Source organism: Lodderomyces elongisporus, chromosome 8 (assembly GCF_030384665.1).
Source record: "Lodderomyces elongisporus chromosome 8, complete sequence".
Classification (NCBI taxonomy): domain Eukaryota; kingdom Fungi; phylum Ascomycota; class Pichiomycetes; order Serinales; family Debaryomycetaceae; genus Lodderomyces; species Lodderomyces elongisporus.
In genome coordinates this window covers 623,879-637,432 of record NC_083680.1, presented here as the reverse complement: position 1 = coordinate 637,432, position 13,554 = coordinate 623,879, and the positions used below count along the sequence as shown (strand labels likewise).

The 13,554-nt window shown below is 34.6% G+C and overlaps 5 protein-coding genes across 5 annotated transcripts; 4 read left to right on the top strand and 1 right to left on the bottom strand. All coding sequences in view use genetic code 12, as the record gives it.

The window, feature by feature from the left end:
• Nucleotides 1-881: 881 nt before the first annotated feature.
• Nucleotides 882-1,636, top strand: SAR1 (COPII coat GTPase; the record flags this gene model as incomplete). The annotated part of the gene is made up of 2 exons (XM_001523989.2): nucleotides 882-900; nucleotides 1,083-1,636. The coding sequence occupies 2 exons, from the start codon at nucleotides 882-884 to the stop codon at nucleotides 1,634-1,636; spliced, it is 573 nt and encodes a 190-aa protein (XP_001524039.2).
• Nucleotides 1,637-4,994: 3,358 nt separating this feature from the next.
• On the top strand, nucleotides 4,995-5,660 carry PVL30_005577 (uncharacterized protein; the record flags this gene model as incomplete). The annotated part of the gene is made up of 1 exon (XM_001523988.2): nucleotides 4,995-5,660. The coding sequence occupies one exon, from the start codon at nucleotides 4,995-4,997 to the stop codon at nucleotides 5,658-5,660; it is 666 nt and encodes a 221-aa protein (XP_001524038.2).
• A 2,169-nt stretch (nucleotides 5,661-7,829) lies between these two features.
• Nucleotides 7,830-9,035, top strand: HHP1 (casein kinase I; the record flags this gene model as incomplete). Its single annotated transcript, XM_001523987.2, has 1 exon — nucleotides 7,830-9,035. The coding sequence occupies one exon, from the start codon at nucleotides 7,830-7,832 to the stop codon at nucleotides 9,033-9,035; it is 1,206 nt and encodes a 401-aa protein (XP_001524037.1).
• A 973-nt stretch (nucleotides 9,036-10,008) lies between these two features.
• On the bottom strand, nucleotides 10,009-11,897 carry PUS1 (tRNA pseudouridine synthase 1; the record flags this gene model as incomplete). The annotated part of the gene is made up of 2 exons (XM_001523986.2): nucleotides 10,009-11,461; nucleotides 11,677-11,897. 2 exons carry the CDS (start codon nucleotides 11,895-11,897, stop codon nucleotides 10,009-10,011), a joined length of 1,674 nt encoding a protein of 557 aa, XP_001524036.2.
• A 752-nt stretch (nucleotides 11,898-12,649) lies between these two features.
• NIP7 (ribosome biosynthesis protein nip7) lies at nucleotides 12,650-13,195 on the top strand (the record flags this gene model as incomplete). The annotated part of the gene is made up of 1 exon (XM_001523985.2): nucleotides 12,650-13,195. The coding sequence occupies one exon, from the start codon at nucleotides 12,650-12,652 to the stop codon at nucleotides 13,193-13,195; it is 546 nt and encodes a 181-aa protein (XP_001524035.2).
• Nucleotides 13,196-13,554: the final 359 nt, after the last annotated feature.

Here is a 13,554-nt window from a genome sequence, read left to right as displayed (position 1 = left end):
TTTTTTTTTTTTATTTTTGAATTATTCTTTACATGTTGTCGCATAGCACAGTCACAAGTGACAAGGGTACGACTGCTGAGTATCGATTTGAGCTGGTAGCTCACCGATGCCAGCGGGTTGTGGTTCGTGACTTGATAGGCTATATTCCAACTAAGTGTAGTTGTCAATTTTTGCACCTAAAAAGGTCTCAATGCTCATAAGTTTGTAGTGTAAATTGTCCCATGCAAAAGTCATTAGTAAGGATAATCGTGAAAGTATACACTCCACACGTTCACCTAGTGATTTGTATTCAATGTAGTTGACCGTATAAAATTTATATTTTACCGATAATTCTATATAGTAGTGAAAATTTTGTTTTACCACTTTTCTTTCCTATTTATATTCACTCATCTCGTTTGAGGTTTCCAGTTTCCTATGTCGTGCAATATTTACCAAATATTCACTTAGCGGAAACGAGGGCACAGAGCGTCCAGTGTGTGTCGAACTGTGACACTTTCTCTAATTTTTTTTTTTTTTTTTTTTTTTTGTTTGTTCAGAATTCGATCTGACGTTGTTGTTGTTATTTACCTGGAAAATAAAAATAAAAAAAAAAATAAAAAAAAAATAAAAATGAAAAAGTGTTCTCGACTCTAAATTTATTGACATGGGGACATTCTTAGTCGTACATTCTCACACTTGCGACTGACAGAAAAAGATGAAGGAGGGACAACGAGAGGAGACAGATACGGGCGAGAAAGAATCAATATCGAGACAAAAATAACCACTATTTGATATTGTTCAACTCGATATTTTTACATCTCCAACTACACATACATTTATATAGAGATAAATTTATATCTATTTTTCAAACTCACTATTTGCAATTAGATAACAGACACAAAATGTGGATTTTTGATTGGTGTATGTATTGATCCATATCGCGAATGGAGTTGTCATTGGGGTTTTCTTTATTCTTGTTCTTGTTCTTGTTCTATTTATTCGTTTTTGTTTTTGTTTTTGTCTTTGTTTTTTGTCATTTTTTTTTCATATTTTAATTTCTAAGTGGATTGTACTAACATATTATGCCCTTTGTGTTCTTATAGTTCAAGATATATTAGCCTCGCTTGGTTTATGGAACAAGCATGCCAAATTGTTGTTTCTTGGTTTGGACAATGCGGGAAAGACTACACTTTTGCACATGTTGAAGAATGATAGATTAGCCACTTTGCAACCGACCTTGCACCCTACCTCTGAGGAATTGGCTATTGGTTCTGTGAGGTTTACAACTTTTGATCTTGGTGGACATCAACAGGCCAGAAGATTATGGAAGGACTATTTCCCTGAGGTGAATGGGATTGTTTTCTTAGTTGATGCGGCTGACTCTGAGAGGTTTGCTGAGTCCAAGGCTGAGTTGGAGTCGTTGTTTAAGATTGAAGAGTTGAGTCAAGTTCCATTTGTTATTTTGGGTAACAAGATTGATGTGCCCACTGCAGTTGGTGAGATGGAGTTGAAGAATGCTTTGGGATTGTACAATACTACTGGAAAGGATACAGGTAAGTTGCCAGAGGGCCAAAGACCTATTGAGGTGTTTATGGTCTCGGTGGTGATGAGGTCTGGATACGGAGATGCATTCAAATGGTTGTCACAATACATTTAAGAATTAAGAAAAAGATATATCTGTATATATAGATATATATATAAGCATATATATATATGCAATTATTCCATTTGTTGTTTTTTTTTTTGCTCTTTTTTGTTCTTTTCTTGTGTTTATAATGTTGTTGTTAGAAGGAATTTTGGTTGATAGAGAGGTGATGGGAGAAGGATCTATAGAGAGATATGATCAAATGGATAGAGGAAATTGGAGAAAGAGATGTGTTAATTGTAAAGCGTTACAGTATTCTGTATTTTTTTTTGGTTCTCCCTATCTCTCTCTCTCTCTCTGTTTTTTTTTTTTCCTTTGTTGGTTTTCTTGTATTGGTAACCGAGTTTGAGCTTGATTGTGAAAGTGTTGTTTATTTGATTTTTTCCTTCTTTTTTTCTTTTTTTATTTTTTTTCTTTGTTTGGATGGGGTTCGTTACATGTTGAGTTGAGATCAGGTCCAAATTAGATAAGTTCTGAGGTAATTTGGGTATACAATGAGATAGTTTTTTTAAAAAAGTGTGTGTGGTTTTGGTTAAATGTGTGTCCTTGACAACTAAAAAGGAGATACTAGTGGTTGCAATATAATGTGGTTATTACAAGGCACCTGTTTTTTTTTTGTTTCTTTTTTGGCTTTGAGCAACTTGAGTGAATTATAAACTTTGCCTATAGCACAAGATAAGTTTAATCTCTTGACTAGAAAGGAGTGCTGATAGTCTAAATTGGAGAATGTAAGAAAAGTACAAATCAAAAGTATTAAAACAGTGTGTTGGAAATAGAAAGACGAAAGAGCCAAAAAAAAAAAAGAAGTTCAAGAAGAAAAGGGTGATAAACAGAGTAGAGTATCTACAAAGTGTGGTATACAGTAGCTAGCTGTTTTAGTATACATATATATATATATATATATATATATATATATGTAGAATAGTGGTTGGGTTTTTTGTGCAGTAGTCATCTTTTATTTAGAGTGTTGTATTCCATAGATGAAAGCTTGATCTTGCAGTCTCTCTCTTTTTCTGTATGTGTTTTATATACCTGTATACATCTACGTTATGGAAACAAGAAGGGGGGGGAGGTTAAAGGAGGAAAAAAATGGGTCGTGTGAAAAAAAGTATTGTAATTCTATTTTCTCTTTTATTATTATATTATTTTATTATTTTATGATTTTCTGTGTTATTGTGTCATGTGCTAAAGCCGTGTCTCTAGAAAAAAAAAAAGTTGTGTTAAGTTTGAGCGCCCCTCTTTCTTCTCCTCCCCCTCCCCTTCCACTTCTCCTTCTTTGTCTTTCACCCCCTTAGTTCTACATGTGAGAGAGTTTATTTTCTTTATGGCCTACTTTTGTGAAGACCCAAGAACCAAAGGTTGTTGTTGTTGTTGTTGTTTTTTTAGTTCCGTTGCCTCTTCTTCCTCTGCCTCTTCTTCCTCTTCCTCCTCCTCCTTCTTCTTCTTCTACTTTTTTTTTTACTCTACTTCTGCCTTGTGCTACAAAGTTTCGCGTGGTACTGCATCGGCTAGTATGTGTCTACTCTGAGTATGTATTTTGTGTTGTGCGTTGCCGTGTATTTAGTTGTTCTGTTTCCCTTACCATTATTTTTTATTTTATTTTATTCTACTTATTAATTTAGACGACACACGGGTCAACTTGATCCTTGTCAGAGTCTCCTGTTTCTTTCAGTTTTTATTTTTATTGTTATTATTATTTTTTTTTTCTTCGTTTCTTCTGTCTTTGCTACAAGCCTTATTATATTTGTATATACAAATATACATATATACACACACAGTTCTTAGACAAATTGAAGCTCAAAAAAAAAAAAAAGAAAATGTCGGCTATAACAGTATAAAACACTTCCTCAAACAAACAAACAAATAAACAAACATTAGTGAATAAATAAATAAATAAATAGAAAGGGATATATATAATATTACCATTTGTTATTATGACACGTCATGCCATTGTAAATTACAAATTTTATCAAAAAAACAAAGCCAAAAATAAAAAAATAAATAATATACAACGGCTACTGTCACAAGCAATGTAGTGGTCCAATGAGAAATGACGTGTATTTGTGACACATTGGTGCGTAGAGAATGAAGTTGAGGATGAGGTTGAGGATGAGGATGAGATTTTAATAGGGAAGGGAGCTCGTGAGGCTGTGTGATAAGTGAAGTAGTTATGTGCTCACAACATTTACTATATAATAACAAAAACAAAAACAATAAAAAAAAATAGAATGTGGAACTCTGTTTAATCTAGACAATAGACATTTAAGAAGCAGCAGCAGAGAATCAAGTAGTATATGGAATACTTAATAATTATGGTCATGATCAATGGTTGTCGTGGCGTTTCTTATTTACAACAAATTGGGGGGGGGGGGGAAGGTTCTTTTTTTTTTTAAAAGAGAAAAAAAAAATTACTTTAACTTTAACTCTAATTTTATTATTATTATTATTATTTATTTGTTTTATTTATTATTTTATTTATTATTTATAAATAATCTTAGACGCAGCAGCAGAGGGCTGAGTAGACGATTCCTCTGGTACAAAGTTACAGGAGTGTTAGACAACTAAGCATAGACACAAATAGATCAAACGACTAATATGTATATGGATTGTATCACAAGAGCTTATTTCCCTCCTCTACTAACACAAATAATAAACAATTGATAAACAAACAAAATTATAATCATAATGACAATAACAACAACTAATAACAACTAATACAGAACACTCAAACCAATTAAAGTATCATCATCATCATCATCATCATTACTACCACTGAAAAGCATTTGATTGTACAATTAATTTTTTTTTTCTTTTTTTTTTCTTTTTTCTTTATGTTCTTTTGCTCATTGGTATAAAAGGGTACCCACAGTTTCCTTAATTTGAAATACAGAAATATAAAAAACAATTGTATTTCCATTCTATTCTTTCTCTTTCTCCATCTTCTTCTTCTTCTATTTCAACTTCCAATAACACTGTTCAACTACTACTTGATCATTGTCGTTTATCTCAATCTATTAGAAGCACTCAATATAAAATAGATTTATACTGTGTCTATTTATCATCCCTATTCAATTTTTTTTTGGCCCTTTTCTTCATATATATATATATTTTTGCCATTCTACTTTAAGGGGCAGGAATAAGACACACACACACAAATATATATATATATATATATATATATATACAAAGATATATATACAACTTTTAGACCCATCTAAAGCTAGAGCAGAAAACATACAAGCATTTCAAAACCACCACTTTTTTTTTTGAAATTTTTGGTTTATCTTTTATATCTTTAACCAATTGACCTTTTTATACACTGCCCATTTGTCTCCTATAAGAAATAATTAAAGAATAGAAAGAAAAAAAAATGACCATTAAAGAAAGAGTCAAGAGAGTATCCAAAATCTTTCACACGGAATCAAAAGAATCATTAGACAAGCAGATTGCAGCTGCTGGCGAAGACAAGGATGCAACCATCACTGACGCACCTGCTAGTGACACTATAGAAGCTACCAATGCTGATGCTGAAGCTGATGCTGAAGCTGATGTTGCTGTTAATGCACCAACTGCTGCTGAAAATAATAACACTACTACTATTACAGATGCAGCTGATATCCCTGAACCAACTATAAATGCTACTGAAGGAGAAGTCAAGGAAGTTGAAGTTAAAGAAGAAAAAGCAGAAGAAGCAGCAGCACCCGTTGCAGTCACTGCAGCAGAACCTGCTGCTGCGCCAGCTGCACCAGAAGCAACTGCTACAGAAACTGAAGCAACTGCCACTGTCCCAGAAGCAACTGCTACAGAAACTGAAGCTCAAGTGACTCAAGCAACTGCTACTGAGCCAGGTCAAGCTCAAGCAGAAGCAGAAGCAGAAGACACTGGCGCAGCTCAAGCTCAAGCTCAAGCAGAAGATTCCAACAAAGCAACTGCCACAGAATCAACTCCTGCGGTTGTGGAAAAGGTTAGCAGAAAGCATGACTTTTTCAGAAAATTGTACTCGAAATTTAGAAAACCAGTGGTTGCCAAAACTTAGAAACTAGGAGACAAACCAATCATACTCAAAAGGGGGATTACAAGCTTAATTTTCTTTTTCTTTTCTTTTTTTTCTCTCTCTCTCTCCTCTAATAATCTATTCAACTGGGAAGTACAGTTTGTGTGTTTCCAGTTCAGTGTTGTTTTTGTTTATCATAATAATAGTAATAATGATAATTGTAAGAGTTTATAAGAACTATACTTCTATTTTAATAAATAATAATTGTATCAAGAATGATGTATAAAATTTACAAACAAGAATTGCTTGTCCCACTTTTTTTTTTTCTTGTTTACTTTGCCACTTTGCTACTTTCAGCACAGACTAAAAAGCAAAGACATATATCTAAATATATATATATATAGATCAAAGAAAAAGAACAAAGTGTAACCAGCAGATGTGTGAGTTTATTGATGTATATAAATGGTGTATTGTCTTTCTGAAACTTATTTGGTCGACTCGCCACAGTTTCTTTTTTTTTTGTCTCCTGTTCTTCACTTCTGGTTGCAAAAGGTAAAAGAAAAAAGGATAATCAAACTACTACAGCAACAGCAACAGCAACAGTAGCATAAATTGATGCTCTTGAAAGCACTAATATTCTAAGACGACAAGTCTCATTGGTCATATTGACGCTAATAAATAAAGAGGTGTACAATATCCTATTTGATTTAAGAACCGAGTCAGATAACTTCAATTGAAAAAAATAAAAAAAAAGAAGAAGGAGATGATGATGATGATGTTAAAGAAAGGCGAAAAAGACAAAGTATTTGATAAACAACTTGTTTTTTTTGGTATATACATTGATTGTACCTCATCAGAAAGTCTCTTTTTTGATCTTTTGTTTTTTCGTCTTCTTACCCGTTCCTTCTTTCCAGCTTCTACAAATTCAACTTCTATTTTCTGTTTTCTGTTTCCTTATAAGCTGAATGTATGTGACACAACATAAACAGACACCTACCACTCTCGTTTGATTTTGAACATGTATACACGACTCAAACCTCCACTAATCATAAAAAAAATAAAAAGTAATTAAAGGCAACTCTTATCTTTTATAGAGAGATATTTATACGGTGGATGTTTTAACTTTTTATTTACTACTTATTTTCCAATACTGATACCAGTACCAGTACTAGTACCAGTACCACTTCAAGGTCATAAAAGAATCAAGAGAACAATATGTTTTGAATAGACACACAACTTTCTCTCGCAAACATTAATACATGTCTTCAATATGTGTGAGTTTATTTTCTCTCTCTCTCTCTTTCTCTCTCTCTCCTAATTCTTTTATCATTTCATTTGTTAATTCTTTTTGCTATTTGTATTTAAATACAAATGTTGTGGTAACCTTCCGCAACGATGAGTGATGTATTAGAGCAACAAAATCAATGATGCAAAAAATGCAAGACAAAAAAAAAAACAGAATTAGTACTGAAGTAAGTAGCAAAATAAAAGATTATGTATATATATACACGTTATAGTCAAAGAGCTGCCACCCAACTTTAAACACCATCTAGAGTCTATCTCCAAAAGGTTCCATCAGCAGCTCCTAGATGTTAAAGTGTAATGACTGTAACTTTCCAACCTTCTTTTTCATTTCTAGTAAATCACTCATAGTATGTAATAAAATGGAAAAAAAAACAGTTAACTAAACACATACAAACAAACACACAAAGTGTGAAAGAGAAAGAGAAAGAGAAAGAAAAAAAAAAAATTGATACGGAAAAGTTCGCAAACGAAGAAAACAGAAATCAAAACTAAATTTATTAAACGCCTTCTCTTCACAACAACCAGCGACTACCGTCAACCCTGTGGTATACCATTACTCATACTCTTAAACCACTCCTTTCCAAACCACACACAAGAAACAGGTAGAACAGAGCAGAGCAACACTTTCACCATCATCACCTTCATCAATATATTTCATAAACAAACACAACACAACACACACATATATATACATTATACCATAACCCACACAAATCCATACACTATATCTAAACTTTGTTAATCACCATCAACACCAACATACAAACTAATCACTATAGTCAGGCCTCAATCTTTCTTCTTCTATCTTTTAACCCTTTCACATTCACTTTGGTCCTTTTTTCTTAGTTTAAGTTTTAGTTTTCTTTTTTTTAATTATTATTATTATTATTACTATTCTTTAGCGCAATGGATTTGAGGGTTGGGAAAAAGTACCGTATTGGTCGTAAAATTGGATCTGGTTCTTTTGGTGACATCTACCTAGGAACAAACATCATTTCGGGTGAAGAAGTTGCTATCAAATTGGAAAACACCAAGGCAAAGCACCCACAATTGGAATACGAGGCCAAAGTATACAAGGCATTAAGTGGAGGTGTTGGTATTCCATTTGTCAGATGGTACGGCACAGAGTGTGACTACAACGCCATGGTTATTGATCTTTTGGGACCAAGCTTGGAGGACTTGTTCAATTACTGTAATAGGAAATTCACTTACAAAACCGTATTGTTGTTGGCCGACCAATTAATCTGCAGAATCGAATATATCCATGCGAGATGTTTTATCCACAGAGATATCAAGCCAGATAATTTCCTTATGGGTATCGGGAGAAGAGGCTCCCAAGTCAATGTCATTGACTTTGGTCTTGCCAAAAAATACAGAGACCCAAGAACTCACTTGCATATCCCTTACAGAGAAAATAAGAACTTGACAGGTACCGCAAGGTACGCAAGTGTCAATACCCATTTGGGAATCGAACAAAGCAGAAGAGATGATTTGGAAAGTTTGGGATATGTGTTGATCTACTTTTGTAGAGGATCCTTACCCTGGCAAGGCTTGAAGGCTGCAACAAAAAGACAAAAGTATGATCGGATCATGGAAAAGAAAATGACAACACCAAACAATATCTTGTGTAAAGGCTTACCTTCAGAGTTCTTGGACTATATGAACTATATCAAAACCTTGAGATTTGATGATAAGCCCGATTATGCATACTTGAGAAAATTGTTTAGAGACTTGTTCAAGAGAGAGAACTATCGATACGACTATGTGTTTGATTGGACATTGTACAAGTTCCAGCAAGAAAAGCAAAGGGCCCAGGGTAAAGTTGAAGGCGGTGACCAGACACAACCACAGGGACAAGCACAGGGACAGCCACAAGATGATCAACAAGGTCAACAACAACAACAAGTTTCACAACCAACACAACCACAGCAACAAATACAGGCACAGGCACAGCAAAAAACAGCACAACAATTGGCTGACCAACGCTACAATAGCCAAAAAGCCGTTTATACTCCAAACCAAAACTATTCAGCAAACTACCAAGAGAAACAAAAGATTCCACAACCTCAACAACCGCAACCCCAGAATCAAGGAAACCCGGCTTGGCTTTAATCAAAGAGGTTGGTGTATAAACTTGTTATTGTTATCTAATTAGTCCTACATTCATTAGCTGGTTCTGAATCATGAGAAGAAAAGAACAAAAACAACCAAAAGAAAAGATACTAATGAAACACAGTGATGCAACCATTTGCTAAAGAATCACGCGGGAACTATATGCTATTTTGAAAAGTTATGAGCTCGAAGTTAGGGTTGAAAAAGGGTTGTGAAGGGAGAGGAAAATAAATTAAAAAGTAAGGAGAAAAAGAAAAAAAACAAATGTTGAAACAAAACAAATCAAATCAGATCAAAATCAAAATCAAGCTACCAAACTTTTTCACAAGTGAAAATAGCTTTTGGCAGTTGTTGAAGCTAATGAACATGTTCTGTTCTAACTTACGCGCTTGATTGCAAGATATACTAGGCACATGCAAGTTTTTTATTATCTTATTTCCCTTAACCTTAACGCCCCCTTCTTTCCCCCCCCCCCCCCCCCCCCCCCACCTCCATTGCGTCCTTTTGGGTTAAATTGTGGTTCACAAAAGGAAAATGAAACAAGTCAAAATCCAGCTTGGGCCTAGCGATTGAAACGTCATTGTGGCTGTTTTATTACCTCTCTTTCTTTACTTATATATATATATATATATATATAATTCTTCATTTTTTCAAAAGGATTGGTGATCAAATTAACCAAAAGCTCATTACTATTATTGCTTTACGGAAGAAGTACCAGAAATTTCAGAGTTGTTAAAATTACTAGTTGTGCTTATTATGCAACTATTTTACAAGATTGCCGATGTTGTTTGCATTCATATTCTATGTTTAAGTTATAGTTGATTTGTTGTTAATTCTATACTTTCTCTAATTAATAACCAATTATTTGCCATTTTCCAACAAAGCTACAGAAGTAATTTCTTTTCTAGTCGACCAAAGAACAAATATTCTTCTCTTTTCTTTTTTGGAATTGAATGGATGAAGAGATGCATAATCACTTCGTCGCGGATTCGGCTTCCACTTTTGTAGCAGTTTCCTGATCAATGTAGTTGTGCAAGAAATCAAAAATTGATGAACCATTGTTGTTGTTGTTGTTGTTGTTATTACCTCCAGTAGTATCTTCCTCGCTACCAGCAACGTTATAAGCATCAATATACCCAAAGAAACTAACAAATGTATTCTCCTTAACCTCGTCATTGTAGATCTTGTCATAAATATTCTTCATCTTGAAATCAAGCATCTCTTTTTCGTATTGTTCAAAATTGATTGGCTCGTAAGAGTTTTCTTGAAGAATCTTGTTGTATGCGTCAAACACTGGATTCTCCAAAAGCAAACCCAATGCCGGAGCTTTAGGGATGTTTAGTTTTTCAGGCTTGAAACACATGGCAAGCAACTTCTCTGCTGGCAATTTACATCGAACAGTAAGCGCAGCCATACATATCATCTTACGAATTTGATGGAGCATAAACGATTGACCATGGATCTTAACACTCACCCACTCTGTTGCATGTGAAGAATTTTCAGAGTCATCAATCACAAATGGCTCAGACACTTTTGCAGAGATTATATAACGTGAGCTATCTGGTGATTTGTACGTCTTGCCCACAGTAAAGTTATGGAAGTTATGGGTTCCTTCGTATTGCTGCATGGCTTGACGGAAATGAGCAAGCTTTGTTGGTGAGATACGGTATGATCTACGTGCTTTGCTTTCAAGCTGTTTAATCTTCTTGATGATGGGCTCAATATCAGAAGGAACAGGTGTCGACTCCCCTGAAGCAAGTGGAGCTTGACGGCTCGATAAAGGGTTTTCCAAAGCTGCCGTTGCATAATAATTATCAACTGCATCAAGTTGTTCCTGGCTAACACCAGAATCTAGCACTTGCTGTCTAACATCTTTCCAAAATTGTGCACCTTCGCCATCATCTTCTTGAAACAATTGTGGATTTTGCGCCATTTTTTCATCAACCAATTGTGCCAATTTGGTATGTGGCTTGGGATTCAACAAGGAATAAGTGGGGAGCAAATATTCATAAACCCTGGAAGAGCACATTTTACGACAATCGAATCCCTTTGTGGTTCTCTGGATGCCCCAAATACGAATTTGTTGTGGTAAATGTTCATTAATCTTCTCCTTGATCTCGGGGTCCTCAATGATCATCTTGAGACTAACCACATTCCCAGCAGCATGAACACCTTTATCAGTTCTCGCACATCTTTGAAATCCAGATTTCTTCAAATCTAATGAATTTTCTAATGATATTGCCCCAGCTTTGTGGAGTGCTGTATAAAGGTCTCGCTCAATGGTTTTCACATTGGGGTCATTTTGAATCTGCAATCCATTATACCCAGTACCACAATAGCCCAACATTACTGCGCATTTTCTCTTTGGTTTTCTCTCTGATTTTGGGAGGATGTTACCCTCTGCATCTTTTATACCTTCAAACTGTCTAAAAAAGAAAAAAAAAGAAGCATAGTTAGTATATAACTGTACGAAATGAAGAAAATCCAAATCAAATTGAAATAAAACAAAACAAAACAAAATGGAAACAAAACAAAAATTCAAATTGAGATGATTTGAAATGTGTGAGATGATATCTAGTTTCTTTTTCTTTTTTAAAATAGGAGGAAATTTTTGCATTCCTCTAAGAAAAGACTTACTTACGATTGCTCATATTTGTTCTTGGTGAGTCTCTCTTTAGCTTTTTGCTTCCTTGCACTGTTTGTTGCATCTGCGTCATCTTTAGTGGTTGTTGCAGAAGAGACGGCAGTCTGAAGAGGCTCGGTAACTTTTGTTTCATCCATGTCAACATCTTGAATTGTTGCGACAGTTGCTTCCTTGGTAACGCTTGAAGTTGCTGATTGGTCTGGAGCGGTTGTTGACATTGTTCTTTTCAAAAGGAGTAACTTCGAGTGGTAATACTCAAGATGACTAGATGCGGGTTAGAAATATATATATATATATTATATATGTGTGTGTGAGATTTTGTATATCTCTATATACATTTTCACAAGTAAAAACACACAAAAAATAAAGAAATGAAAAAAAAAAAAAAACAGAACAAAGAAATGAAAAAAATCTGTATCAAGAGAGATGGGATGTGAGAGAGAGAGAGAGAGAGCTAGAGAGGTGAAAACGCAAACCAGAAAAGTTTGATAGGTAAGTTTGTTTTTTTTTGCCAATTTCAGGAAAAGCTTTTAGTCCCTTTTTGATAAATATAGCACATAGTAAATACAATGTCAGTACATGGTATATACTCATGATTACAACTTAGACCTTTCTTTCTTTCTTTTCTTCTTTCTTTTCTTCTTTCGTTTTTTTTTTCTTTTTGTGTGTGTGGTTTAGTCGAAGTTCACGTAAATCAACATGCGAGGGAAAACTGTAGTTTATTGGCATCGCACTGGGTTGTGGGTCGCACCTTTTGTAGTCGCATCTCGCATCTCGTCACAAAAAATTACAAGAGTATCTTCTGGCTGAAGCATATATCCTTTTGGAAGAGAAAAAGTACAACCAACCTTCAATCATCTTGTGTAAACTATTTAATCGTTGCTCATTGCCGTTTTCATCTTGTTCATTTCAACGCACTTCCTTTAAATTACTATCATCATCATCATCATCATCATCATCATCATCATAAATGAGACCTTTGACAGAAGAAGAGACAAAAGTAGTGTTTGAGAAACTAGCCAACTACATTGGTCGAAATATCTCATTTCTTATAGACAACAAAGAAAACCCATGCGTTTTCCGTTTACAGAAAGATAGAGTCTACTACGTTTCAGAAACCATAGCCAAGTACGCTACTAGTGTATCGCGTCAACAACTCATGTCTTTGGGCGTTTGTTTTGGTAAGTTCACCAAGACTGGGAAATTCAAGTTGCACATAACTGCACTCAGTTATCTTTCGCAGTATGCTAAATTCAAAGTATGGATCAAGCAGAATGGTGAGATGCCCTTTTTGTATGGAAACCATGTGTTGAAGGCCCATGTGGGGAGAATGAGCGAAGACATACCCGAACATGCTGGAGTGATTGTATATAGTATGAATGACGTGCCTCTTGGGTTTGGTGTAAGTGCCAAGTCAACCGCAGAGGCAAGGAACTTGGCTCCAACAGGGATTGTTGCCTTTAGACAAGGTGATATTGGTGAATACTTGAGAGAGGAGGATACATTATTTACTTAGACGTTGGCCGTACAATGCCATTGGTTATTTTGTTTATATATAATTATATATATTTATGTATAAATTTATATATACACTTTGTTTTTCTAACAAAATAGAGAACAGAAATGAAGAAACAGTAAAAGTAAAAGGAATCATACAAGACAGCCAAAAAAGGAGGAATGATAGTGTACATGTTTCACTCTATGCTGAATCAACGATGTCACTGCTCTGTTTTCTGTTTGTTTGTTGGTAGGTTTGTTTGTTGGTTGATTAGTTCCTTTCACTCTTTTTTTATTTTCTGTATTTTCAGGTATATTACAATCTTTGTTAATTTGAATGTCGTATCTTGTTTCTTCAATTTTCGCCTATAGATCTAT